Below are 27664 nucleotides of genomic sequence, written 5' to 3' on the forward strand. Positions count from 1 at the left end.
TCTACTAGGTACTGATGACCACGGCCCCGAGGACGCATGTCCAAAATCCTACGGACCCTGTAGATGGGTGCGCCCTCGACAAGGATGGGGGGGGGGGGAAGACGAGCGGGGGCGCGAAGAACGGGCTTGACACAGGAGACATGGAAGACCGGGTGGACGCGACGAAGATATCGCGGAAGAAGAAGTCGCACTGCGACAGGATTAATGATCCGAGAAATACGGAACGGACCAATGAACCGCGGGGTCAACTTGCGAGAAGCGGTCTTAAGGGGAAGGTTCTGAGTGGAGAGCCAAACTCTCTGACCGCGACAATATCTAGGACTCTTAGTTCTACGCTTATTAGCAGCTCTCACAGTCTGCGCCCTATAACGGCAAAGTGCAGACCTGACCCTCTTCCAGGTGCGCTCGCAACGTTGGACAAAAGCCTGAGCGGAGGGGACGCTGGACTCGGCGAACTGAGACGAGAACAGCGGAGGCTGGTACCCGAGGCTACTCTGAAAAGGAGATAGCCCGGTCGCAGACGAAGGAAGCGAGTTGTGGGCGTATTCTGCCCAGGGGAGCTGTTCTGACCAAGACGCAGGGTTGCGAAAAGAAAGACTGCGTAAGATGCGACCAATAGTCTGATTGGCCCGTTCTGCTTGACCGTTAGACTGGGGGTGAAAGCCGGAAGAGAGACTGACGGAAGCCCCAATCAAACGGCAAAACTCCCTCCAAAATTGAGACGTGAATTGCGGACCTCTGTCCGAAACGACGTCTGACGGAAGGCCATGAATTCTGAAAACATTCTCGATGATGATTTGTGCCGTCTCTTTAGCAGAAGGAAGCTTAGCAAGGGGAATAAAATGAGCCGCCTTAGAGAACCTGTCGACAACCGTAAGAATAACAGTCTTCCCCGCTGACGAAGGCAGTCCGGTGACAAAATCTAAGGCGATGTGAGACCACGGTCGAGAGGGAATGGGAAGCGGCCTGAGACGGCCGGCAGGAGGGGAGTTACTGGACTTAGTCTGCGCGCAGACCGAACAAGCAGCCACGAAGCGACGCGTGTCATGCTCCCGGGTGGGCCACCAAAAACGCTGGCGAATGGAAGCAAGCGTACCCCGAACGCCAGGATGGCCGGCTAACTTGGCAGAGTGAGCCCACTGAAGAACGGCCAGACGAGTAGGAACGGGAACGAAAAGAAGGTTCCTAGGACAAGCGCGCGGCGACGGAGTTTGAGTGAGTGCTTGCTTTACCTGCCTCTCAATTCCCCAGACAGTCAACCCGACAACACGCCCCTCAGGGAGAATCCCCTCGGGGTCAGTGGAGGCTACTGAAGAACTGAAGAGACGAGATAAAGCATCAGGCTTGGTGTTCTTAGAGCCCGGACGATAAGAAATCACGAACTCGAAACGAGCGAAAAACAGCGCCCAGCGCGCCTGACGCGCATTAAGTCGTTTGGCAGAACGGATGTACTCAAGGTTCCTATGGTCAGTCCAAACGACAAAAGGAACGGTCGCCCCCTCCAACCACTGTCGCCATTCGCCTAGGGCTAAGCGGATGGCGAGCAGTTCGCGGTTTCCCACATCATAGTTACGTTCCGACGGCGACAGGCGATGAGAAAAATACGCGCAAGGGTGGACCTTGTCGTCAGAGAGGGAGCGCTGAGAAAGAATGGCTCCCACGCCCACCTCTGACGCGTCAACCTCGACAACGAACTGTCTAGTGACGTCAGGTGTAACAAGGATAGGTGCGGATGTAAAACGATTCTTGAGGAGATCAAAAGCTCCCTGGGCGGAAACGGACCACTTAAAGCACGTCTTGACAGAAGTAAGGGCTGTGAGAGGAGCTGCCACCTGACCGAAATTACGGATGAAACGACGATAGAAGTTCGCGAAGCCGAGAAAGCGCTGCAGCTCGACGCGTGACTTAGGAACGGGCCAATCAATGACAGCTTGGACCTTAGCGGGATCCATCTTAATGCCTTCAGCGGAAATAACAGAACCGAGAAATGTGACGGAGGAGGCATGAAAAGTGCACTTCTCAGCCTTCACAAAAAGACAATTCTCTAAAAGGCGCTGGAGGACACGTCGAACGTGCTGAACATGAATCTGGAGTGACGGTGAAAAAATCAGGATATCGTCAAGGTAAACGAAAACAAAGATGTTCAGCATGTCTCTCAGGACATCATTGACTAATGCCTGAAAGACAGCTGGAGCGTTAGCGAGGCCGAAAGGAAGAACCCGGTATTCAAAGTGCCCTAACGGAGTGTTAAACGCCGTCTTCCACTCGTCCCCCTCCCTGATGCGCACGAGATGGTAAGCGTTACGAAGGTCCAACTTAGTGAAAAACCTGGCTCCCTGCAGGATCTCGAAGGCTGAAGACATAAGAGGAAGCGGATAACGATTCTTCACTGTTATGTCATTCAGCCCTCGATAATCTATGCAGGGGCGCAGGGACCCGTCCTTCTTCTTAACAAAAAAAAACCCCGCTCCGGCGGGAGAGAAGGAGGGGACTATGGTACCGGCGGCAAGAGCTACAGACAAATAATCTTCGAGAGCCTTACGTTCGGGAGCCGACAGAGAGTATAGTCTACCCCGGGGGGGAGTGGTTCCCGGAAGGAGATCAATACTACAATCATACGACCGGTGTGGGGGAAGAGAGGTGGCCCTGGACCGACTGAACACCGTGCGCAGATCGTGATATTCCTCCGGCACCCCTGTCAAATCACCAGGCTCCTCCTGTGAAGAAGAGACAGAGGAAACAAGAGGGATAGCAGACATTAAACATTTCACATGACAAGAGACGTTCCAGGAGAGGATAGAATTACTAGACCAATTAATGGAAGGATTATGACAAACTAGCCAGGGATGGCCCAAAACAACAGGTGTAAAAGGTGAACGAAAAATTAAAAAATAAATGGTTTCGCTATGATTACCAGAAACAGTGAGGGTTAAAGGTAGCGTCTCACGCTGAATCCTGGGGAGAGGACTACCATCCAGGGCGAACAAGGCCGTGGACTCCCTTAACTGTCTGAGAGGAATGTCATGTTCCCGAGCCCAGGTCTCGTCCATAAAACAGCCCTCCGCCCCAGAGTCTATTAAGGCACTGCAGGAAGCTGACGAACCGGTCCAGCGTAGATGGACCGACAAGGTAGTGCAGGATCTTGAAGGAGAGACAGGAGTAGTAGCGCTCACCAGTAGCCCTCCGCTTACTGATGAGCTCTGGCTTTTACTGGACATGAAGTGACAAAATGACCAGCAGAACCGCAATAGAGACAGAGGTGGTTGGTGATTCTCCGTTCCCTCTCCTTAGTCGAGATGCGGATACCTCCCAGCTGCATAGGCTCAGCACCCGAGCCGGCAGAGGAAGATGGTAGTGATGCGGAGAGGGGGGCAACGGAGAACGCGAGCTCCTTTCCACGAGCGAAGATCAACCCGTCGCTCAATGCGAATAGCGAGTTCAATCAAGGAATCCACGCTGGAAGGAACCTCCCGGGAGAGAATCTCATCCTTTACCTCTGCGCGGAGACCCTCCAGAAAACGAGCGAGCAAAGCCGGCTCGTTCCAGCCACTGGAGGCAGCAAGAGTGCGAAACTCAATAGAGTAGTCTGTTATGGATCGATTACCTTGACATAGGGAAGACAGGGCCCTGGAAGCCTCCTCCCCAAAAACAGATCGATCAAAAACCCGTATCATCTCCTCCTTAAAGTCCTGATACTGGTTAGTACACTCAGCCCTTGCCTCCCAGATTGCCGTGCCCCACTCACGAGCCCGTCCAGTAAGGAGAGATATGACGTAGGCGACACGAGCAGTGCTCCTGGAGTAAGTGTTGGGCTGGAGAGAAAACACAATATCACACTGGGTGAGGAACGAGCGGCATTCAGTGGGCTCCCCAGAGTAACACGGCGGGTTATTGATTCTGGGCTCCGGAGATTCGAAAGCCCTGGAAGTGGCCGGTGGATCGAGGCGGAGATGGTGAACCTGTTCTGTGAGGTTGGAGACTTGGGTGGCCAGGGTCTCAACGGCATGTCGAGCAGCAGACAATTCCTGCTCGTGTCTGCCTAGCATCGCTCCCTGGATCTCGACGGCTGAGTGGAGAGGATCCGAAGTCGCTGGGTCCATTCTTGGTCGGATTCTTCTGTTACGGTGCGTGAATGAGGACCCAAAAGCGAATTAACGTAAACAGAACTTCTTTAATAACAAAACATAGGTAGGCTCAGATGGACCGGCAGATTCCGACAGGACAGGACAAGGTGGCAGCAAACATGACGATAGTCTGGTTCAGGCATGAAAAACACAAACAAGAATCCGACAAAGACAGGAACAAAAACAGAGAGAGATATAGAGGACTAATCAGAGGGAAAAAGGGAACAGGTGGGAAAAGGGGTGACGAGGTAGTTAGGAGGAGACAAGGAACAGCTGGGGGAAAGAGGGGGAGAAAAGGTAACCTAATAACGACCAGCAGAGGGAGACAGGGTGAAGGGAAAGGACAGAAACAAGACACAACATGACAATACATGACAGTATTAACTAACCTCCAAACGAGCTTCAATGCCATACAACACTCCTTCCTTGGCCTCAAACTGCTCTTAAAGGCTAGTAAATCCAAATGCATGCTTTTCAACCGTTCGATGCCCGCACCTGCCCGCCTGACTAGCATCACTACTCTGGACGGTTCTGACTTAGAATATGTGCACAACTACAAATACCTAGGTGTCTGACTAGACAGTAAACTCTCCTTCCAGACTCATATTAAACATCTCCAATCCAAAATTAAATCTAGAATCAGCTTCCTATTTCGCAACAAAGCCTCCTTCACCCACGCCGCCAAACATACCCTCGTAAAACTGACTATCCTACCGATCCTCGACTTCGATGATGTCATTAACAAAGTAGCTTCCAATACTCTATTCAGCAAACTGGATGCAGTCTATCACAGTGCCATCCGTTTTGTCACCAAAGCCCCTTATAACACCCACCACTGCGACCTGTATGCTCTAGTCGGCTGGCCTTCGCTACATATTCGTCGCCAGACCCACTGGCTCCAGGTCATCTATAAATATATGCTAGGTAAAGCTCCGCCTTATCTCAGCTTACTGGTTACGATAACAACTCCCACCCGTAGCACGCGCTCCAGCAGGTATATCTCACGGTCATCCCCAAAGCCAACACCTCTTTTGGCCTCCTTTCCTTCCAGTTCTCTGCTGCCAATGACTGGAACAATTTGCAAAAATCGTTGAAGCTGGAGACTTTTATATTTCCCTCACTAACTTTAAACATCAGCTATCTTAGCAGCTGACCAATCGCTGCAGCTGTACATAGCCCATCTGTAAACAGCCCACCCAATCTACCTACCTCATCCCCATACTGTTTTTATTTACTTTTCTGCTCTATTGCACACCAGTATTTCTACTTGCACATCTTTGTCTGCTCATCTATCTCTCCAGTGTTAATTTGCTAAATTGTAATTACTCCACGACTATGGCATATTTATTGTCTTACCTCCTCACACCATTTGCACAAACTGTATATAGACTTTATTTTTTTCAATTGTATAATTGACTGTATGCTTGTTTTTTCCATGTGTAACACACTGTGTCGCACTGCTTTGCTTTATCTTGGCCAGGTAGTAGTTGTAAATGAGAACTTGTTCTCAACTAGCCTACCTGGTTAAATAAAGGTGAAATAAAAAATAAATAAATAAAATGTATTATTTCAGTTTAGAAGCTAGAAGATAGAAGATTTTGGCCAGTAGATGGCAGCAATGTGTGTATAAAGGTCCAGATTGATCCAGTGAAGCATGGCAATACAGGACAATATTTTGTATCAAGTTTGCCCAAATGTGCCGAATTGGTCAATTGATACATTTAAGTATATAACTATAGAGATCATACAACAATTGTATGGTAATACAAAATGTAAGTTTACACACTCCCAGGAATGTCATAAATGATGGATCATTAGCTTATACACTAACTTTCACCCATCTGGACAGGATGGGTGTGGAGCCAGAGACAGCAGGGGTTCAAACTGTAGAATCCAGTTCCTACATTTGAATATAAGAATGGATTTTATTCAACCAAACTATGCTACATTTTTATCAGGGACCCTCAGGATGTCAAATCAGAGCAAGATTACTGAATGTAAGTACATTATTTACCTTTTGTGTTGTTGTGTACTCTCCTCAAACAAGAGCATGTTTTTTTTTCACTGTAATAGCTTGGACAGTGCAGTTAAATTCTTGTTAATCTAAGATTTCTGCCCACATAAGACATGTCTATCAATATTCCCTTTGTCAATAACAGATTCTACACATCATGGCAACATACTTGACTGAAAAATCTTTAAACATGTCTAGATTTTATTAGGGTGATGCTGTTGCCCATTTGTCCAGTGAGATATTCACTGTCCCACACCTCCCCCACCCATTGTTTTCCCTCCCTCTTAGGGTCTTGTTTTCAGACTTGTTCCTGGTTAACCTGATCCTGTGGGTGGATGGTTTCTTGGCAGCCATCGCATCTTGGCTTTGTGGTTTGGCATCTCCGTGCCCCTTACCTTCATGGGCGGCTAGCCTACTTCGGCTCCAAGAGGCGTGTGAGTGGTCTTCGGGCCATCATCGATCTATTTTTCATGTTCCATTTGTTTTGTCTGGTTGTCGCACTCACCTGGTTTCAATTCCCTAATTACATGGTGTATATGTTCCCTCTGTTTCCCCCATTTCCTTGTCGGGAATTGTTTATTGTAAGTACGTGTGCTTTATGTAATGGTGCGATACGGGTTTTTGTGCCCATGTGTTTTGTTATTTTGTAAGCCGGTAGTTATGTACATTAAACAGCTTCGGCTATTTACCACGTTCTGCTCTCCTGCGTTTGACTTCCATGCCACCAGTTACGCACTCCTTGACAATCAGTCAGTGCGAACCAACCATATCACTCAGCAGATCCAGAAACATTCCTTCTTCACCAAGCCCATGCCCGGAATTGTCATGGGGGGGTATCCTGCCCCTTGGCTGCATCTTCATCCAGCTCTTCTTCATCCTCAACAGCATCTGGTAAGAACAAGGGGCATGTCTGCCACTCAAACATGAGCCCGAATTTGCCTAGTGGTGCTTGTATAATGATTCCTAAAGAAACAAACAAGTAATTCATTGATTATTAATGTGTAACTAACATTTACAATCTAACTAATAAGTAAATACCTAATCATTTCTTTGAACTAATATCAAATTCAAGCTTTGCTGTAGGAGGGACTGGTGCACTTAACAAAATAGATGGCATCATGAGGAACGAAAATGATGTGGATATCTTGAAGCAACATCTCAAGACATCAGTCTTGTTAAAGTAAAGTTAAAGCTTGGTCGCAAATGACCCCAAGTGTAACAGTATAACTTTAGTCCGTCCCCTCGCCCCTACCCGGGCTCGAACCAGGGATCCTCTGCACACAGACAACAGTCACCCTCGAAGCATTGTTAACCATCGCTCCACAAAAGCTGCGGCCCTTGCAGAGCAAGGGGAACAACTACTTCAAGGTCTCAGAGCTAGTTACATCACCGATTGAAACGCTATTAGCGCGCACCCCGCTAACTAGCTAGCCATTTCACATCGGTTACACCAGCCTAATCTCGGGAGTTGATGGGCTTGAAGTCATAAATAGCTCAATGCTTGAAGCACAGCAAAGAGCTGCTGGCAAACGCACTAAAGTGCTGTTTGAATGAATGCCTACGAGCCTGCTGCTGCCTACCACCGCTCAGTCAGGCTGCTCTATCAAATATATCATAGACTTAATTATAACATAATAACACAGAAATACGAGCCTTATGTCATTAATATGGTCAAATCCAGAAACTATCACTTCGAAAACAAAACGTTTATTCTTTCAGTGAAATACGAAACCGTTCCGTATTTTATCTAGCGGGTGGCATTCATAAGTCTAAATATTCCTATTACATTGCACAACCTTCAATGTTATGTCATAATTACGAAAAATTCTGTCAAATTAGTTTGCAACGAGCCCAAACTGTTGCATATATCCTGACTCTGCGTGTAATTAATGCAAGAGAAGTGACACACTTTTGTTAAGTCATCCCCCGTTTGGCGAAGATGGTCTTCACACAGTTCGCAACGAGCCAGGTGGCCCAAACTGCTGCATATAGCCTGACTCTGTTGCACAGAACACACAATTTCCCTAGTTAAAATAAATTCACGTTAGCAGGCAATATTAACTAAATATGCAGGTTTAAAAATATATACTTGTGTATTGATTTTAAGCAAGGCGTTGATGTTTATGGTTAGGTTGACATTGGTGCAACAACAGTGCTTTTTTCACAAATGTGCTTGTTAAATAACCTGTTTGGCGAAGTAGGCTATGATTCAATGATAAATTAACAGGCACCGCACCGATTATATGCAATGCAGGACAAGCTAGATAATATCATTAACCATGTGTAGTTAACTAGTGATTATGTTAAGACTGATTGTTTTTCATAAGATACGTTTAATACTAGCTAGCACCTTACCTTGCTTCCTTGCTGCACTGGCATAACAGGTAGTCAGCCTCCCACGCAGTCTCCTCGTGGAGTGCAATGTAATCGTCTGTGATCAGTGTCCAAAAATGCAGATTACCGATTGTTATGAAAACTTGAAATCGGCCCTAATTAATCGGCCATTGCAATTAATCGGTCGACCTCTAGTCGAGATGGGTTAGGGCAGTGTGCAGTGTGATTGCAATTGCGTCGTCGGTGAACCTACTGGGGTGGTAAACAAATTGGAGTGGGGCTAGGGTGTCAGGTAGGGTGGAGATGATATGGTCCTTGACTAGTCCCTCAAAGCACTTCATGATGACGGAAGTGAGTGCTAGTCATTTAGCTCAGTTACCTTAGCTTTTTGGGGAACAGGAAAAATGGTGGCCCTCTTGAAGCATGTGGGAACAGCAGACTGGGATAAGGCTTGATTGAATATGTCCGTAAACACACCAGCCAGCTGGTCTGCGCATGCTTTGATGCTGCCACCCCCGTGCTTCACGGTTGGGATGGTGTTCTTCGGCTTGCAAGCCTCCCCCTTTTTCCTCCAAACATAACGATGGTCATTATGGCCAAACAGTTCCATTTTTTTTGATTCATCAGACCAGATGACATTTCTCCAAAAAGTACAATCTTTGTCCCCATGTGCAGTTGCAAACCGTAGTCTGACTTTTTTTATTGCGGTTTTGGAGCAGGGGCTTCTTCCTTGCTGAGCAGCCTTTCAGGTTATGTTGATATAGGACTCGTTTTACTGTGGATATGGATACTTTTGTAGCTGTTTCCTCCAGCACAAGGTTCTTTGCTGTTGTTCTGGGATTGATTTGCACTTTTCACACCAAAGTACGTTCATTTCTAGGAGACAGAACACGTCCCCTTCCTGAGCTGTATGATGGCTGCGTGGTCCCACGGTGTTTATACTTGCGTACTATTGTTTGTACAGATGAACGTTGTACCTTCAGGTGTTTGGAAATTGCTCCTAAGCATGAACCAGACTTGTGGAGGTCTACAATTTTTTTCTGAGGTCTTGGCTGATTTCTTTTGATTTTCCCATGATGTCAAGCAAAGAGGCACTGAGTTTGAAGGTAGGCCCTGAAATACATCCACAGGTACACCTCCAATTGACTCAAATGATGTCAATTAGCCTATCAGAAGCTTCTAAATCCATGTCATAATTTTCGTGAATTTTCCAAGCTGTTTAAAGGCACAGTCAACTTCATGAATGTACACTTTTGACTCACTGGAATTGTGATACAGTGAATTTTAAGTGAAATAATCTGTCTATAAACAATTGTTGAAAAAATTACTTGTGCCATTCACAAAGTAGATATCCTAACCGACTTGCCAAAACTATAGTTTGTTAAGCAAGAAATTTGTGGAGTGGTTGAAAAACAAGTTTTAATGACTCCCACCTAAGTGTATGTAAACTTCCGACTTCAACTGTACATACATACATACATGCATACATGTGTAACCGATGTGAAATGGCTAGCTAGTTAGCGGTGGTGCGCGCTAATAGCATTTCAATCGGTGACGTCACTCGCTTTGAGACCTTGAAGTAGTGGTTCCCCTTGCTCTGCAAGGGCCGTGGCTTTTGTGGAGCGATGGGTAACGATGCTTCGTAGGTGTCAGTTGTTGATGTGTGCAGAGGGTCCCTGGTTCGGGGACGGACTAAAGTTATACTGTTACACATGCATACATACATTCATACATACATAGTTATCACAATAATGGCATACTGTGCTCTCTCTTTGTATGTAAATGTGAAATATTTGTTAGAACAGATTTCCACACTTTCCAGTTTGCCAGATTATCTGTGCCGGTATGTTTAACTACCAAGTGTCAAGTCTTTGTGTCAACAGTAAATCTATTTTTGTTTTATGAATTATGCAAATGTTTCTTTCTCATATCACTTAATTTATCTGTGTTGATTGATCCAAGCACTTAAACCTCACTACAGTGTCAAAAAAAAGTTTGAGCCAAACCTAGTGTTGTTTTGTATAGGACTCACTGGTGTTGGTACTCCTTTGTCATATACATACAGTGCCTTGCGAAAGTATTCGGCCCCCTTGAACTTTGCGACCTTTTGCCACATTTCAGGCTTCAAACATAAAGATATAAAACTGTATTTTTTTGTGTAGAATCAACAACAAGTGGGACACAATCATGAAGTGGAACGACATTTATTGGATATTTCAAACTTTTTTAACAAATCAAAAACTGAAAAATTGGGCGTGCAAAATTATTCAGCCCCCTTAAGTTAATACTTTGTAGCGCCACCTTTTGCTGCGATTACAGCTGTAAGTCGCTTGGGGTATGTCTCTATCAGTTTTGCACATCGAGAGACTGACATTTTTTCCCCATTCCTCCTTGCAAAACAGCTTGAGCTCAGTGAGGTTGGATGGAGAGCATTTGTGAACAGCAGTTTTCAGTTCTTTCCACAGATTCTCGATTGGATTCAGGTCTGGACTTTGACTTGGCCATTCTAACACCTGGATATGTTTATTTTTGAACCATTCCATTGTAGATTTTGCTTTATGTTTTGGATCATTGTCTTGTTGGAAGACAAATCTCCGTCCCAGTCTCAGGTCTTTTGCAGACTCCATCAAGTTTTCTTCCAGAATGGTCCTGTATTTGGCTCCATCCATCTTCCCATCAATTTTAACCATCTTCCCTGTCCCTGCTGAAAAAAAGCAGGCCCAAACCATGATGCTGCCACCACCATGTTTGACAGTGGGGATGGTGTGAGCTGTGTTGCTTTTACGCCAAACATAACATTTTGCATTGTTGCCAAAAAGTTCAATTTTGGTTTCATCTGACCAGAGCACCTTCTTTCACATGTTTGGTGTGTCTCCCAGGTGGCTTGTGGCAAACTTTAAACGACACTTTTTATGGATATCTTTAAGAAATGGCTTTCTTCTTGCCACTCTTCCATAAAGGCCAGATTTGTGCAATATACGACTGATTGTTGTCCTATGGACAGAGTCTCCCACCTCAGCTGTAGATCTCTGCAGTTCATCCAGAGTGATCATGGGCCTCTTGGCTGCATCTCTGATCAGTCTTCTCCTTGTATGAGCTGAAAGTTTAGAGGGACGGCCAGGTCTTGGTAGATTTGCAGTGGTCTGATACTCCTTCCATTTCAATATTATCGCTTGCACAGTGCTCCTTGGGATGTTTAAAGCTTGGGAAATCTTTTGTATCCAAATCCAGCTTTAAACTTCTTCACAACAGTATCTCAGACCTGCCTGGTGTATTCCTTGTTCTTCATGATGCTCTCTGCGCTTTTAACGGACCTCTGAGACTATCACAGTGCAGGTGCATTTATACGGAGACTTGATAACACACAGGTGGATTGTATTTATCATCATTAGTCGTTTAGGTCAACATTGGATCATTCAGAGATCCTCACTGAACTTCTGGAGAGAGTTTGCTGCACTGAAAGTAAAGGGGCTGAATAATTTTGCACGCCCAATTTTTCAGTTTTTGATTTGTTAAAAAAGTTTGAAATATCCAATAAATGTCGTTCCACTTCATGATTGTGTCCCACTTGTTGTTGATTCTTCACAAAAAAATACAGTTTTATATCTTTATGTTTGAAGCCTGAAATGTGGCAAAAGGTCGCGAAGTTCAAGGGGGCCGAATACTTTCGCAAGGCACTGTATATATCTAAACATTCATACACATAGCTCATATATTATACAGTGGCAAGCCAAACCGCCTGACTCAAGTCATCTTACTTACCCCTGCTAAAACAGGAACCAGCTCACTCACCCAGCAATAAAACTACCCCCCCTCAGGTCTGTTGTCTTACCACCCCAGGAAACAAAGACATTCCATTGCAAGAACACATACACCCAGCCATAAAACTGACCCCCTCTGCTCTCCTGTATCAGATTTCCAGATACACAAATATCTCATTGTATAAACACACATCTCAACCCCCTCTACTGGTCGGGTGCTCAGAACAAGACTCTGCTGTGCACCAATGAGGCTCCTGCTCTGGGTAGAGCAGGCCCGCCTCCATCTCTTCAGGACCAGTCAGAAGACCACCACGACAAGACTCCACCTACATTATTCTATGTATAAAAACGGTTGTAACCTTTGTCTAGGGCTCTTTTTCACCTGACTCCTTACCGAGTTATATGAACTAGATCCGTGCATGTAAAACTGCGGGACAAGATATCTTTTGCCTTTTGTTACAACTGAAATCCACTCTGTCCAGCGTCCGTGATTTGGTCTCGACTCTCCAGTAATTGAACATCAACACCTTCCTGACCAGTTTACCTTCATGGCAGTCTACCATGGCAGGCCATGTAAGAATTTTGATATTTTCCGCTCCCAGAAATTGTGTACAGATACTTGCGTACAGTGTCCGTGCATTGTCATTCTGAAATATGAGGTGATGGCGGCGGGTGAATGGCACAACAATGCGCCTCAGGATCTCGTCACGGTATCTCTGTGCATTCAAATTGCCATTGATAAAATGGAATTGTGTTCGTTGTCCGTAGCTTATCCCTGCCCATACCATAACCCCACTGCCACCATGGTGCACTCTGATCACAACTTTGACATCAGCAAACCGCTCGACCCGCGACGCGGGTTTCATTCTTGAAGAGCACACTTCTTCAGCATGCCAGCATGCCATCGAAAGGGAGCATTTGCACACTGAAGTCAGTTTCGATGCCGAACTGCAGTCAGGGCAAGACCCGGGTGAGTAAGACGAGCACCCAGGTGGGCATCCCTGCTACGGTTTCTTACAGTTTGTGCAGAAATTCTTCAGTTGTGCAATCCCACAGTTTCATCAGCTATCCGGGTGTCTGATCTCAGACGATCCCGTAGGTGAAGAAGCCGGATGTGGAGGTCCTGGGCTGTCATGGTTACACATGGTCTGCGGTTGTGAGGCCGGTTGGACGTACTGCCAAATTCTCTAAAACAACATTGGTAGAGAAATTAACAATCAGTTCTCCGGCAACAGCTCTGGTGGACATTCCAGCAGTCAGCATGCCAACTGTATGCTCCATCAAAACTTGAGAAAAAACTGTGCCGTTGTGTGACAAAACATTTTAAGAGTGGCCTGTTATTGTCCCCAGCACAAGGTGCACTTGGGTAATGATCATGCTGTTTAATCAGTTGATTGATATGCCACACCTATCAGGTGGATGGATTATCTTGGCAAAGAAGAAATTCTAACTAACAAGGATTTAAACAAATTATGCACAAAATTTGAGCGAAATAAGCTTTCTGTGCATGTGAAACATTTCTAGAATTTTTCGTTTTGAGCTGATGACACATGGCACCAACACTTCATGTTGCGTTTATATATTTTTTCAGTATAATATATTGATTTTGAGTATGAGAATGGTATATGAATAACACTTATTGCCCCCTTCATAAAGAAGGCTCTTCACATTTGACTGAAACCATACTTCGCTCTTGATTAAACTATTCAAATCTACAGTATTTCAGATAATTACATCATCCTTTGTCATATATTCTATGTATACAATCAAAAATCTCTTCCCAACTATTTTGCAATCTGTATGGCACAGTTGTCAACATCTTGGTTCTCAAATTAAATTGGTATACCTTCCTATTTATGCTATTTTTATTCCTGTGCCAGTTTTGATCCTTTATATTGGGCAGACAGACCGGTTCCCTACATCCTTCCACTGCCACATGCCTCCTCCATTTTTGGGGTAATGCTGTAATCAATTGGTTGTACTCTTGGATTGAGCAGACCTCCCGTACAATTCTGATAACTCCATGAAGGACATAACTCTACCATTCCAATTTACAATATCATTTAAGAACAAAATACCCTTTTCAGACTTTCGCATAAATACAGGTATTTTATCAAACAGCACATTTGAGTTCAGCCATAATATTTGTTCTATCTTTTCAGGAGGATGAAATTGAAATTGTAGCCAGCTCTGCAATGCTTGTTTGAAAAAGAGAGACTTTGAAAAAAGTATAATTTGCAATTAATCGAAAATGAGACATGGCAATCTGCACAAAGGCCAAAAGGCCATTTTTTTAAACAATGGATGAGCTGTTCTTAGTAATCTACTTGAGAACCATTTAGGGTTCAAGTAAAACTTTATAAGTGAAGCTTTTAGAGAAGTTTAGTGCTTTTATATTTATATGTTACTTAATTGTTGGCTATTAGACAATTGAAGTTAATTGTATCTGCATTATTTTATTTATATTTCTTGTAAACGAAATACGACAAATGTCTAACTTTACTTTTCAACTCCTCCTGGATATTTCCTTTTTGAGTTTTGGACAAGAGTCAAGAATCCCCCAATCAGTCAGAGTGACTAAGGAAATTTGAAACAGGACAATGTAGAAAATAGTCACATCATTTGTCAAAGACTGTGGATTGAGTATTGGCAAACTCACCAGAATGTTTGGGAAAACAGCGCAACAAAATATATGTCAAAGGACCTCGGACGGAATCAGTTTCAAACTTCACATTTGACTGAAACCATTCTTCCCTCTTGATTAAACTATTCAAATCTACAGTAATTCAGATAATTACATCACCCTTTGTCATATATTATATGTATCCAATCAAAGCTGTAAAGTACTCTGACATGTGCAACGCTACATTTCTACCCTTTTGATGACTGTTGTCTTGTTGAACCAAGAATTTCTCATTGTCTCTTTTAAATGTAGTACACATGGTTCAATTAAAACTCTAAAAATATGGACCATAAGTGCGTGCATTTCTTTAATTATACTTTGAACCAGTACGCGTTAGTAGCAATAGTATTTTTTCTATGTACAGAGGAACCAATACATATGAATGTGTCATTGACACAAGATTTCTGAAGGACTGTGTACTGCTATATTTTATATAAAACAAACTAGAATATTTATTGCAGAGGTTGATTTGATGCAGACGTGAGAGTAAATGCCAGTGACACTCCTATCCTAAACAGTGTCACCCCTCTTCAGCTACATAGCATTCCAGTATATTGGAAATACATTTGAAAATACTTGTAAGTATGCATTTGTCTGGTATCAGTATAGACGGAATGGCGTTTAACTTGCATTTGGAAGCAACACATTTTCTGCTAGATTTACAAGGCATACATATTCTCTCTCACACACAAAACATATTCACTGCTTTCCTTCAGAATGGATCAAATAGGCAGAGGAATGATTTCATATATATTGCTACATTTCTTGGAAATATCCACAGTGATTTTGGCACGGTTTCAACCAGGGCCTTTTACAGGCAGAACAAGACTCAGTCTTAGGCAAATAACAAATCCTTTCCACTATGACACCATTCTCAAAGAAAGCAGAAATGATTTGCACAAGAGTGTATGGGAGGAGGTATAGAAAAGAGTTGTGGGTTAAAGGAAGACAGCGGTACACAACTGAGAAAAAGTTGCAAAAACAGTAACACCCTGATACTTTTAGACGTGTAACAGTCTAGATGTTACTGAATCAGGTATTAATGAAGGAAGCACCATGGGGAAAAGGGATGTAGGTAGAGTGGGCTCATATAATTAAGATGGGTGCTTCAAAGTCTGAAGTTCAGGGATGGTTGGACATATAAGATGGGGTGCTGGTGTGCTTCTGCCCCCCTTTTTTAGGTCATTGTCACAAATATCCCCCACCCATGTCCAGGGGTCTCAGTATTTTGTCTCTTGACGCCATTAAGTTCCAGTTGCAGCGCTCTAATCGTGGTCATCGTGTGTCTGTGAATCACAACATGAAAGGCGATGAGTGTCAACATATCCACATATTGAGTCATACAAAATACAACTTTAGCATAGGGAGTTTGCTTCTAACATGTAAACTGGGAGTCTGAATGATGAGAGCATCTTAACCCAGCTGTAGGTCCATTGTGTGTGTTGGTCTTTTAAGCCTCAACATCATCCAGCTCTGGGGGCATTGGGGATTTGGGATGCTTGCTCTCAAAGTGCTGCATGAATGACTAAGGAATGGAGGACAGCAACAATTGTTGGCTGAGACTGACTGGTGACACATGATAACAAAGCAATAAGATGCATCAAACTACTCCACACAACAGGCCAGTACAATGGACTAGACACAAAGAGAAATCTAAAAGGTAGGGATGTCAGACGATGGAGGCTCTAGTCTAGAGTACCTGGTTAAATTGGGTTTGAGAGCATTTTAAATGAGTGAGAAAAAGATGTCATTGTTGCAATTGTTTGTGAGTGGGCAACATACTGTATACTATCATCTTTTAAATTGACATGTTAAATTATTTTGCCATAGTAAATTATATATTACACTAATTTCCCACAAGCCTGCATTTTCACCCCATAAAATGTAGTGGAATTACACATCCATTTTACCTCAGATTGTTGATGCTAGTATAAAAGTTGCTAGTATAAAAGTGTATAGTTTTCAAGATGACATATGATTGACTGCTTAAAACAGATCAATATCTGTGGTTTTGTACCAGTGATTTTGTCACTGCAGGACTTAGAAATGCCACATAATGAAATGGCAAAGAAAATTAAACGCGTGCTCTCTATAAAAGTCGATGGTCACACACCAATACATTTGACAGTCAAACTGTCACTTAAATAGCAGCCAACCGTTGTCACTGTTGATATCCTAAGTGATTCGTCTGAAGTTCACTAACAAAAAAGTGGTCTGTTTCCTACCGAAATCAACACCTGACATTCCAAGATAAAAATGGAATTCCTCTACAAGTTCATCTAACCAACCGTGTATAGGTTATTCCAAGTGTGAAGTGTTACTTCAAACAGCGCTACACCACCAACATCTAACCCCCATTCTATTGATTTCACCGTGAAGTCGGCTGATGTAAAAGGGCTCTCTAAATACGTTTGATTGATTGAAGTTAACAAAAAAAAGTGTTGCATTACACTTACCGCGTGGCGACCCACTTAAAACAAAATGCAACAATTCAAAACGTAGGCCTAACTAGCTGTCGTCCACCAATTGTCCTCGAAAAAGTGATGTACACATTATTATACCCTCTGGGGTCCTGCATGAACGTCACCAACCACGCTATGATCCAACTAGTGGTCAGTATGCACTACTACACCCTCTCTCACATGAACGCCACCAACCACACTATGATCCAACTAGTGGTCAGTATGCACTACTACACCCTCTCTCACATGAACGCCACCAACCACGCTATGATCCAACTAGTGGTCAGTATGCACTACTACACCCTCTCTCACATGAACGATAACATTGGTTTCAGTGGGAAAGAAGGTAATTGACTCAGACATTAATGGAAAACATGGCAAATTGAAAGTAAAATACCTATATTAACTGAGTCTACAATGGCAGACTCTTAATGTAGAGTACAGAAAGTGAGAAGTTACATTCAAGACTGAAGTGGTCGACTTTATACTATATGCCTGCTTTTTAAATGACAGACTGACCAGGTAAAACTATGATCCCTTATTGATGTCACTTATTAAACCCACTTCAATTAGTGTAGATGAAGGAGACAGGTTAAAGAATGATGTTTCAGCATTGAGAAAATTGAGACATGGATTGTGTATGTGTGCCATTCAGAGGGAGATTGGGCAAGACTACGTAAGTGCCTTTGAATAGGGTATGGTAGTAGGTGTGTCAAGAATTGTCCCCCCACCCAAAGGACATTATACAAATTTGACACAACTGTGGGAAGGAGTCAACATGGGCCAGCATCCCTGTAGAACACTTTTGACAGCTTGTAGAGTCAGTACAGTATCACACATCACAATACAATGCCATAAAGTGTGGGCCTGTAAATCAACTAAACGTTGTTTATTTCCATATGCAAAGAATAAAGCATAATTGTTAATGTAATATTAGCCTCATAACTCCAGGAAGAGGAAGTAGTGATGAAATGATCAAGTAAATGAAAAGACAGAGACAAATGCAATTGAAATACTAGTTATTTTATTTAAAAATGTAAAATTCAGTGCAAAGTAATGTAGTGCATTAGTGTCTAGATCCCTGTTAGGTGGCAAAGTGTCACAAGAATCCTGTGGGGAGAGAAAACAAGAGAATACATTAATTGAATGGGGTGTTAACTAATCAAGATTCAACGAAACACTTCAAGTACTCAAATCCTGAGAGAGAGAGCGAGAGAGATGGACGGAGAGAAAGAGAGAGAGAGACGGAGAGAAAGAGAGAGAGAGAGAGAGAGAGATGGACGGACAGAGAGAGAGAGATGGACGGACAGAGAGAGAGAGAGAGAGAGAGAGAGATGGACGGACAGAGAGAGAGAGAGAGATGGACGGACAAAGAGAGAGAGAGAGAGAGAGATGGACGGACAGAGAGAGAGAGAGAGAGGGACAGAGAGAGAGAGAGGTACAGCGAGAGAGAGGGACAGAGAGAGAGATGGACAGAGAGAGAGAGATGGACAGAGAGAGAGAGGGACAGAGAGAGAGAGAGGGACAGAGAGAGAGAGATGGATGGAGAGAGAGAGATTGATGGAGAGAGAGAGAGAGAGATGGATGGAGAAAGATGGATGGAGAGAGAGAGAGAGATGGACAGAGAGAGATGGACAAAAACAGAGAGATGGACGGACAGAGAGAGAGAGAGAGAGATGGACGGACAGAGAGAGAGAGAGATGGACGGACAGAGAGAGAGAGAGAGAGATGGACGGACAGAGAGAGAGAGAGAGAGAGATGGACGGACAGAGAGAGAGAGAGGGACAGAGAGAGAGAGAGGGACAGAGAGAGAGAGAGGGACAGAGAGAGAGATGGATGGAGAGAGAGAGATGGATGGAGAGAGAGAGATGGATGGAGAGAGAGAGAGAGATGGAGAGAGATGGATGGAGAGAGAGAGAGGGATGGACAGAGAGAGATGGACAAAAACAGAGAGATGGACGGACAGAGAGAGAGAGAGAGAGATGGACGGACAGAGAGAGAGAGAGGGACAGAGAGAGAGAGAGGGACAGAGAGAGAGAGAGAGGGACAGAGAGAGAGAGAGAGGGACAGAGAGAGAGAGAGAGGGACAGAGAGAGAGAGAGAGGGACAGAGAGAGAGAGAGGGACAGAGAGAGAGATGGATGGAGAGAGAGAGAGAGAGAGAGATGGACGGAGAGAGAGAGAGAGAGAGAGATGGATGAGAGAGAGAGAGATGGATGGAGAGAGAGAGAGAGATGGATGGAGAGAGATGGATGGAGAGAGATGGATGGAGAGAGAGAGAGAGATGGACAGAGAGAGATGGACAAAAACAGAGAGATGGACGGACAGAGAGAGAGAGATGGACGGACAGAGAGAGAGAGAGAGAGATGGACGGACAGAGAGAGAGAGAGAGATGGACGGAGAGAGAGAGAGTGGCCTTTCAGATCTCTGCAGTAGGACTACATGCTGGCCATGAGGTTCTCCAGGTGGTACTCCAGGAGGCTGGAGAGCTCAGGTTAAAGTACCAGGCCAGCTGCTGCCCAAACATGTCATCAAGCAGAGCCATCAGCCCGCCCTGAAGAGAACACCACACAACCCATAGATAATGGCTCTGAGTTACTAGCTTACCAAGAGGAAAGAGATAAGGAGAGTTACTCCCTGTAAATTGTCATTGAAACCCTGTTATTCAGGTCAACTAGGAATAAGGAAGTAAACTATTGACTCTTACATTGAGCAGCAGCAGGTATCTCTCAGCCTTTGGCTCAATGCTGGCAGCAGCGGGCAGGAAGGAGTACAGGAGAGCGTAGAGACGCTCCATGAACCCACCAGGGTGCTAAAGGAAAAAGGAAGAAAAATTGAAGTGAATTTGCTAATAGAGACATCGAAACATGTACCAGTGAGATGCTACTTACCACCATCAGGGACTTCTGAGCTGTTATCAACCCAAACAGCACCAGTTCAAAGAGGACATCTATCAGGTTAACATGATGGATCTAGGACAAGAAAATAGGAATGATTTCAAACAGATCAGATACTGTGATGTATAAAATACATGCATGTGGAAGAACCCAAAGTGAGACTTGAAAGAGTTAATGAACTCACCTTTGCCTCAGCCAGCTCCCTCTCAATGTCAATCTTCTTGGAGGGGTCACTCAGGTAGTCCACAAAGTCATTATAGGCACGGATGAATTCGGCCTCGTCCTATAACAAAGCAAAGAGCATTGATGTTAGTGAACAGAACACATTTCCCACTGAGGATGCCCTCTTTCCCTTGAATTAATAATGAGTTAGTGAGCTACCATGTGGTGGGCCTGAACCAGTGCACCCATTAGGACCTTTCCTGCCACAAACAGATGGTTCCTGACCAGGGTGGAACCAAGCAGTGTCTAGAGAAGAGGGAAGAGTTAGGGTGAGACACCCATCTTCCCAGAACAGAACAAGAAGATACAGAGAGAAAAAATAAAAGTGGGTCCACTCACAGTGAAGGCCTGGCGCAGGGAGACGAGCCTCAGGGCGATGTCCTCCACTCTCTTGGTGGTAAGGTAGAGGCTGTGGGAGGGAGGGAATGGAGCATGTCAACCATTAGAGTCAATGGGGATACAGCATGGTGACAACTATCCTTCAGCATCTGACAAGCCCAGACTACACAGACATTTAGAGGAACTCACTTTAGCAGAGGAACCTCCCTCTCCTCAGGCAGCAGGTCCTCCTCCCAGCCCTACAACAACAGAACAAACATTCAACATCAGTGACCAATGCAATGACATGACAAACAATGGGTCAATGGAAGGATCTTAATGCTACTAGTCAATAGAATGTGTAGCTGTGTGTCTAACATCTGACCTCATAGCAGTTGTGGCCCTCAGGCTCTGGCTCAGTGAACTGCTGATTGGTGGGCGTAGAGACGGAGGCAGCCTCCGACCATGCCGAGGAGGAGAGCAGCCCATCCAGCCCCATGTGGAGAGTGGCGTACACCACCGAGACATCAGTCTGCTGCTCCAAAAACACACACAACACACCTGTTTACCACACACGTTATTAGAAAACAGAGCAGATCTAATGGAAAAATGCACAGTAATTGGTATTCTATATACATAGGAAAACGTTTATTTACCTGGTAGCAGCCAAACGTCACGTCCACAGACGTCTCGTGGCGGAGGTGAGACGCATACTGGGTCACCCTGCCAGCCACATACTGACAGAGAGAGACGACATGTTAAGGCCAAATGGAATAAGTGAAGAAAAGCCTAATCTAATACTATTTCAGTAGTATTTACATCTTACCTGGATCCAAGTGACGGACTGCACCTTGGTGGCACAGTAGGGGATGCCCTCTGGACTAAGCCTGGCTGTCTCCTTGGAGATGGCCCACACCAGTTGAGTCTCCAGGCCTCGAACCCTACTCACATGGTGCATCCTCACCACCACCTGCTGTGGAGAGAAACGACAAGTAACATCAACAAAACAATATCAGCCATCGCTGTAACATATTTCCATCTTGATCACATGACTCTGACAATGTAGATTAGGACTAGATAGTTACAAAGACACATACCTGGGATCCCCCCTTACATAATACATACCTGGGATCCCCCCTTACATAAGTGATAATGGGGCTGAAGAACTGGAACGTTCTCCAGGCTTTAGCCACCTGACCGGCATTGTTCTGCACAAGAGGGGGGTGACATTACAGTACATTCAGGTTAGAAACAGCAAACATTGTAACGGTGATGTGACTGTGTGTGGTTCTCTTACCCTGATCACAACAGGCCCACAGTACAGGGGGCTGAACCTAATCGGTATCAGCTGCCAATTATCAGTGGCCTCCTAAAGCAGACAACAAAGATTTTCAGAATGAATATGTGGGATACTTTATAAACATAAAACCCAAAACGTTCAGAAAATTATTCCTCAAGGATAGTCAGCACATCTGGCACAGCATCCTGGAAATTAAGGATAACTGGCAGCAGTGGCACATCCAACTGGACCTCATCCAGTACAGTTGATTCTAAAAGTAGGAAAAGGAAAACAAACAAACAATTATTAGGACGTAAAACGTAGCACGCTAGCTAGTACTACTAGCAAAAGTGTATTGCTTAGCAACAATTACTCAAGTTAACGTTACCTTGAAAGTTTGGATTACAGAAATACACAACATTTAACAAATTACATTGTCAATGTTGAATGTGGTAAAATAAGAAGTTTAAAACTCCACGTACCCTCTTCGAAGTCGCTGTCGCTGTCCACCTCCCGACGATCGCGAACCCTGCAAAACGGAAAAAGACAACAAAAACAACCCATAAATGAATTTGAACAACCTGTCGACGCAGAAGGCTGCCGACGTCCTCGCACTCTCTCCGTCAATCTTGAAAAGCACCCAGGCATTTTCCAGTCGATGTTTCAATCTCAGGTCTCAAAAATCAGTCAAGTTTGTTGTTGTTAAACAGCAAATTGAAGTTGTTCTCGTTTTCGAACAGAAAACCTTCAATAGAACGCTGATATGTTCTAACGGTTAGATGTCTCATGGCAACACATATATTTGAAAATTGTTGTTTACTAAACTGACAGCTGTGTTGCCATAGAAATTAGTTTGGAACTCTATGGTTACCATTAGAATCCTATACAATTCCTGGTCATCATTCTAATTCCATTGACCCTATTTTGTCACCAGAGGTTTTCCTATGTTGTGTGTGTATAATATAAAACTTATAGACCAAATATTTTTTTTAAAGTCACTAGCTAGGTCAATGGCCCATTGAAATGTTTTAGCTTGTTTCATGGAGGTTGTTAATGTTGAACTTCTGAAAGTCTAGGCTTTGGCTCAGTGGGCTATAAAGTCTTGTGGAGCACAGACAACCCGGGATAAAACATATTGACCACATTCAGACAAGGGGGGCGAAACCACATCCCACTGAGGTAGGAGAGCACTGAAGCATCTGCATAATAATAATCCATACCTCTTTTATAAACAGGATATTATCATTGATTATATCAAAGTGTATGAATGAATAAGTCTGATTTACCTTTTTTCATGGCAGGTTCACCTTTTGAAGCCTGATGAGGTTCCCAAAGCGTGTTGCGCACCCACCAAGCTCAGTCCCATCTCTGTACTCTTCTACGACGACAACAACAATGTGATGCTAAAATATAAATATATATATATATTTTTTTTTAAATAAATAACAATATGATGCTAAAGAAGCATAGCAACATGGTGGTCAAGACCTGTGGATGCCTGTAACATCTGTGGTGGCCCATCTATTCTACATAATTTTAATAAACTTCACTACCATTGTTCCAAACGATACAAACAGGGTTGATAGCAATAATCTGGCAATATGCGGATAAATAGTATGTATCTACACTGAACATAAATATAAACTCAACATGCAACAATTTCAACGATCTTACTGAGTTATAGTTCATATAAGGAAATTGGTTAATTAAAATACATTATTTATGCCCTAATATATGGATTTCACATGACTGGGAATACAGATATGCATCTGTTGATCACAGATACCTTTTTAAATAAAGATAGGGTTGTGGATCAGAAAACCAGTCAGTATCTGGTGTGACCACCATTTGCCTCATACAGAGGGACACATCATCTTAGCATAGAGTTGATCAGGTTGTTGATTGAGGCCTGTGGAATGTTGTCCCGCTCCTCTTCGATGGTTTTGCGAAGTTGTTGGATATTGACGGGAACTCATACCCACTGTTGTGCACGTCGATCCCGAGCATCCCAATCATGCTCAATGGGTGAGATGTCTTGTGAGTCTTTGATGTGCACTACTTCTTCTCCAAGCTACAGATCACCACCACTACCATCCTCTACTTGACCATGATCATGGTGTTCATATTCTTCCTCAATGACAGTGGCACACTACGCAACGACAGTGGCATACTACGCAAGGCTAGACTGTAACAGGTTTTTTCCGAGGAACTCAAAACAGATACGGTGTATCCTGATTTTTACTTCACCAAACAGTACTGGAGCTTTTTGCAGACTTTGGCAGATTCATCGGCTGTTTCCGACCACCCCTCCCAATAGGAATTGAATCAGCCTTTTAATAAATGGAATTTGGTGGTGCTATAATACAGAGCCAAGCTCGTTGAAAATATTGATGCCAGGGATATATTTGGTCTGTGTGCTCCTGAAGTACTGAAGTGTTCTCTTCCATTTGTTTTGTTTTTAATGTATTTCTGGTACCCTCCTACCTGAGCGGAATGAGGCATGTGTGGCATTTCACTGTTAAAATCATCCCAGTGGGGAGATGAAACACCTGTGTGTTGCAAAGTCACATGCTCTAAGTCAGGGGTATTCAACTCTTACCCTACGAGGTCCGGAGCCTGCTGGTTTTCTGTTCTACCTGATAATGAATTGCACCCACTTGGTGTCCCAGGTCTAAATCAGTCCCTGATTAGAGGGGAGCAATGGAAAGAATGCAGTCGAACTGGCTCCGAGGTCCAGAGTTCATTTTGAAGGCTCTAAGTCATCTCTGCTCTACCAATGTGTTTTAATGGGCTGATGTGGGTAATACTAATACAGAGAATCATTCTAAAAACATTTTGGCCTTTTTATGCCATTGTGTTAACCACCATTAAATCTGTAGTTTGAAGCATTTATTCTTCCGCACCCAGAAACCTGTTCCTTTTACTCTCTGTTCCGAACGCACTAGACGACCAGTTCATATAGCATTTAGCCGTACCCTTATCCTACTCCCCCTCTGTTCCTCTGGTGATGTAGAGTTAATTCAGGCCCTGCAGCGCCTAGCTCCCCATTCCACAGGGGCTCTCATTTGTTGACTTCTGTAACCGTAAAACCCTTGGTTTCATGCATGTTAACATTAGATGCCTCCTCCCTCCTCCTCGTTTTACTCACTGCTTTAGCACACTCTGCCGTCCTCCTACTTTAACACCGCAGCCATCCTACAATCTAAGCTAGGTGCCCTCAATCACACACAAATTATCAATGAACCTACCAGGTACAACCCCAAATCTGTAAACACAGGCACCCTCATAGATGTTATCCTGACCAACTTGCCCTCTAAATACACCTCTGCTGTCTTCAACCAGGATCTCAGCGATCACTGCCTCATTGCCCGCGTCCGTAATGGGTCAAACGACCACCTCTCATCACTGTCAAACGCTCCCTAAAACACTTCAGCGAGCAGGCCTTTCTAATCAACCTGGCACGGGTATCCTGGAAGGATATTAACCTCATTCCGGCGGTAGCGGATGCCTGGTTATTCTTTAGAAGTGCTTTCCTCACGCAAAAAAATTCAAGAAAAAGTCAAGAAAAAGGTCAAACGGTTCGTTAAAGCCAAGCCCACTCAAAATCGGAGAAGTCAATCTGCTTCCACCTTGAACAGAAATGGCACATCACATCGTAGCGAACGACCACTCCACTTTGTGGGGAATATGTCCACTAACCACGAATCTAAACGGCCATACCTGGAAACAGTCCTGGAAGACTGCTTAACTTGTCATGCGCTAATTGATTCGGGTGCGACAATATCACTCATCTCTCAAACATTGTTTGATTGTCTCACATGTAACGATGCAACACTAAACTTCGAGGGGTCACTCAGACTACCTCGCCTCTCACATTGAGAGTCATGCTGAAACTACACTTCCAGGACGTATCGCTCGTTCACCCTGTGTATGTTACCAGCCTCGAAACTGTACTCCTGCTACTTGGAGCAGACTTGATGGATCGGTTACTCCCATTGATGGATTGGAAAACCAACCAGGTATGGTCACAGGCCACAGTGCCTTCTCCACTGACCACACTGTCTTCCCCTAACGCTAGCTGCAACGCAGTCATTCACGAGGGGTATCTGTTGAAAGCACCCCTTGGGAAAAATACGTTTAGAAACCTCTTGGTGCAGAATCCGATCCAATGAGATATTACGATCCCGGAGTCGCCTCTTCACTGTTGACGTTTTGACTGGTATTTTACTATTACTATTAAATGAAGCTGCCAGTTGAGGACTTGTGAGGCTTCTGTTTCTCAAACTAGACACTCTAATGTATTTGTCCTCTTGCTCAGTTGTGCACCAGGGCCTCCCACTCCTCTTTCTATTCTGGTTAGAGACCAATTGCGCTGTTCTGTGAAGGGAGTAGTACACAGCGTTGTATGAGATCTTCAGAGATCTTCGCATGGAATTGCCTTCATTTCTCAGAACAAGAATAGACTGACGAGTTTCAGAAGAAAGGTCTTTGTTTCTAGCCCTTTTGAGCCTGTAATTGAACCCACAAATGCTGATGCTCCAGATACTCAACTAGTCTAAAGGCCAGTTTTATTGCTTCTTCAATCTTTAACAACAGTTTTCAGCTGTGCTATCATAATTGCAAAATGGTTTTCTAATTGTCACGTTCTGACCTTTATTTCCTTTGTTTTGTCTTTATTTAGTTGGTCGGGGCGTGAGTTGGGGTGGGCAGTCTATGTTTTGTGTTTCTATGTTTGTTTTCTGTTTCGGCCTAGTATGGTTCTCAATCAGAGGCAGGTGTCGTTAGTTGTCTCTGATTGAGAATCATACTTAGGTAGCCTGGGTTTCACTGTTGGTTTGTGGGTGTTTGTTTCCGTGTCTGTCACCACAAGGGACTGTCTCGGTTTGGTTTTTGGTCATGGTCACATTTATTGTTTTGTATTGCTTAGTGTTCAGTTTATGTTTTATAATAAACGATATGGACACTTACCACGCTGCGTTTTGGTCCGATCCCTGCTATACCTCCTCTTCAGACGAAGAGGAGGAAATCTGCCGTTACACTAATGATCAATTAGCCTTTTAAAATGATAAACCTGGATTAGCTAACACAACGTGCGATTGGAACACAGGGGTGATGGTTGCTGATAATGGGCCTCTGTACGCCTATGTAGATATTCCATTTAAAAAATCTGCCGTTTCCAGCTACAATAGTAATTTAAAACATTAACAATGTCTACACTGGTTTTCTGATCAATTTTATGTTATTTTAATTGACAATTTTGTTTTGCTTTTCTTTCCAAAACGAGGACATTTCTCAGTGACCCCAAGCTTTTGAACGGCAGTGTATGTAAGTAAATAGGGTATCTGTTTTTTTAGATTTGCTAAAATGTAAAAAAAAGACACAAAAACAGTTTTCACGTTGTCATTATGGGGTATTGTGTGTGGATTGCTGATAATTTTTTTTGAATACTCTCCGAAGGCACTGTACCTAGGGGCGTGGCTCAGAAAACCAGTCAGCATCTGGTGTGAACACCATTTGCCTTATGCAGCGCAACATCTCCTTCGCATAGAGTTGATCAGGCTGTTGATTGTG

The 27664-nt window shown here is 44.0% G+C and overlaps 1 protein-coding gene and 1 long non-coding RNA gene across 2 annotated transcripts; both read right to left on the reverse strand.

Annotated features, from left to right (window-relative positions):
* Nucleotides 1–15504: 15504 nt before the first annotated feature.
* On the reverse strand, nucleotides 15505–16440 carry LOC110489333. The gene is made up of 2 exons (XR_002468553.2): nucleotides 16335–16440; nucleotides 15505–16202 (listed from the first exon to the last, which is right to left on the reverse strand). It is a non-coding gene; the product is annotated as an uncharacterized LOC110489333 (long non-coding RNA).
* A 1913-nt stretch (nucleotides 16441–18353) lies between these two features.
* LOC110512058 lies at nucleotides 18354–22899 on the reverse strand. Its single transcript, XM_036971007.1, has 13 exons — nucleotides 22675–22899; nucleotides 22112–22183; nucleotides 21940–22022; nucleotides 21641–21787; nucleotides 21471–21551; nucleotides 21200–21349; nucleotides 21025–21074; nucleotides 20836–20905; nucleotides 20656–20742; nucleotides 20459–20557; nucleotides 20269–20349; nucleotides 20085–20189; nucleotides 18354–18488 (listed from the first exon to the last, which is right to left on the reverse strand). The coding sequence occupies exons 4-13, from the start codon at nucleotides 21770–21772 to the stop codon at nucleotides 18354–18356; spliced, it is 990 nt and encodes a 329-aa protein (XP_036826902.1). The 5' UTR covers nucleotides 21773–21787; nucleotides 21940–22022; nucleotides 22112–22183; nucleotides 22675–22899.
* Between the last annotated feature and the right edge of the window lie 4765 nt (nucleotides 22900–27664).

The sequence above is a fragment of the Oncorhynchus mykiss genome, chromosome 32, assembly GCF_013265735.2.
Source record: "Oncorhynchus mykiss isolate Arlee chromosome 32, USDA_OmykA_1.1, whole genome shotgun sequence".
In the NCBI taxonomy this organism is placed as follows: Eukaryota; Metazoa; Chordata; class Actinopteri; order Salmoniformes; family Salmonidae; genus Oncorhynchus; species Oncorhynchus mykiss.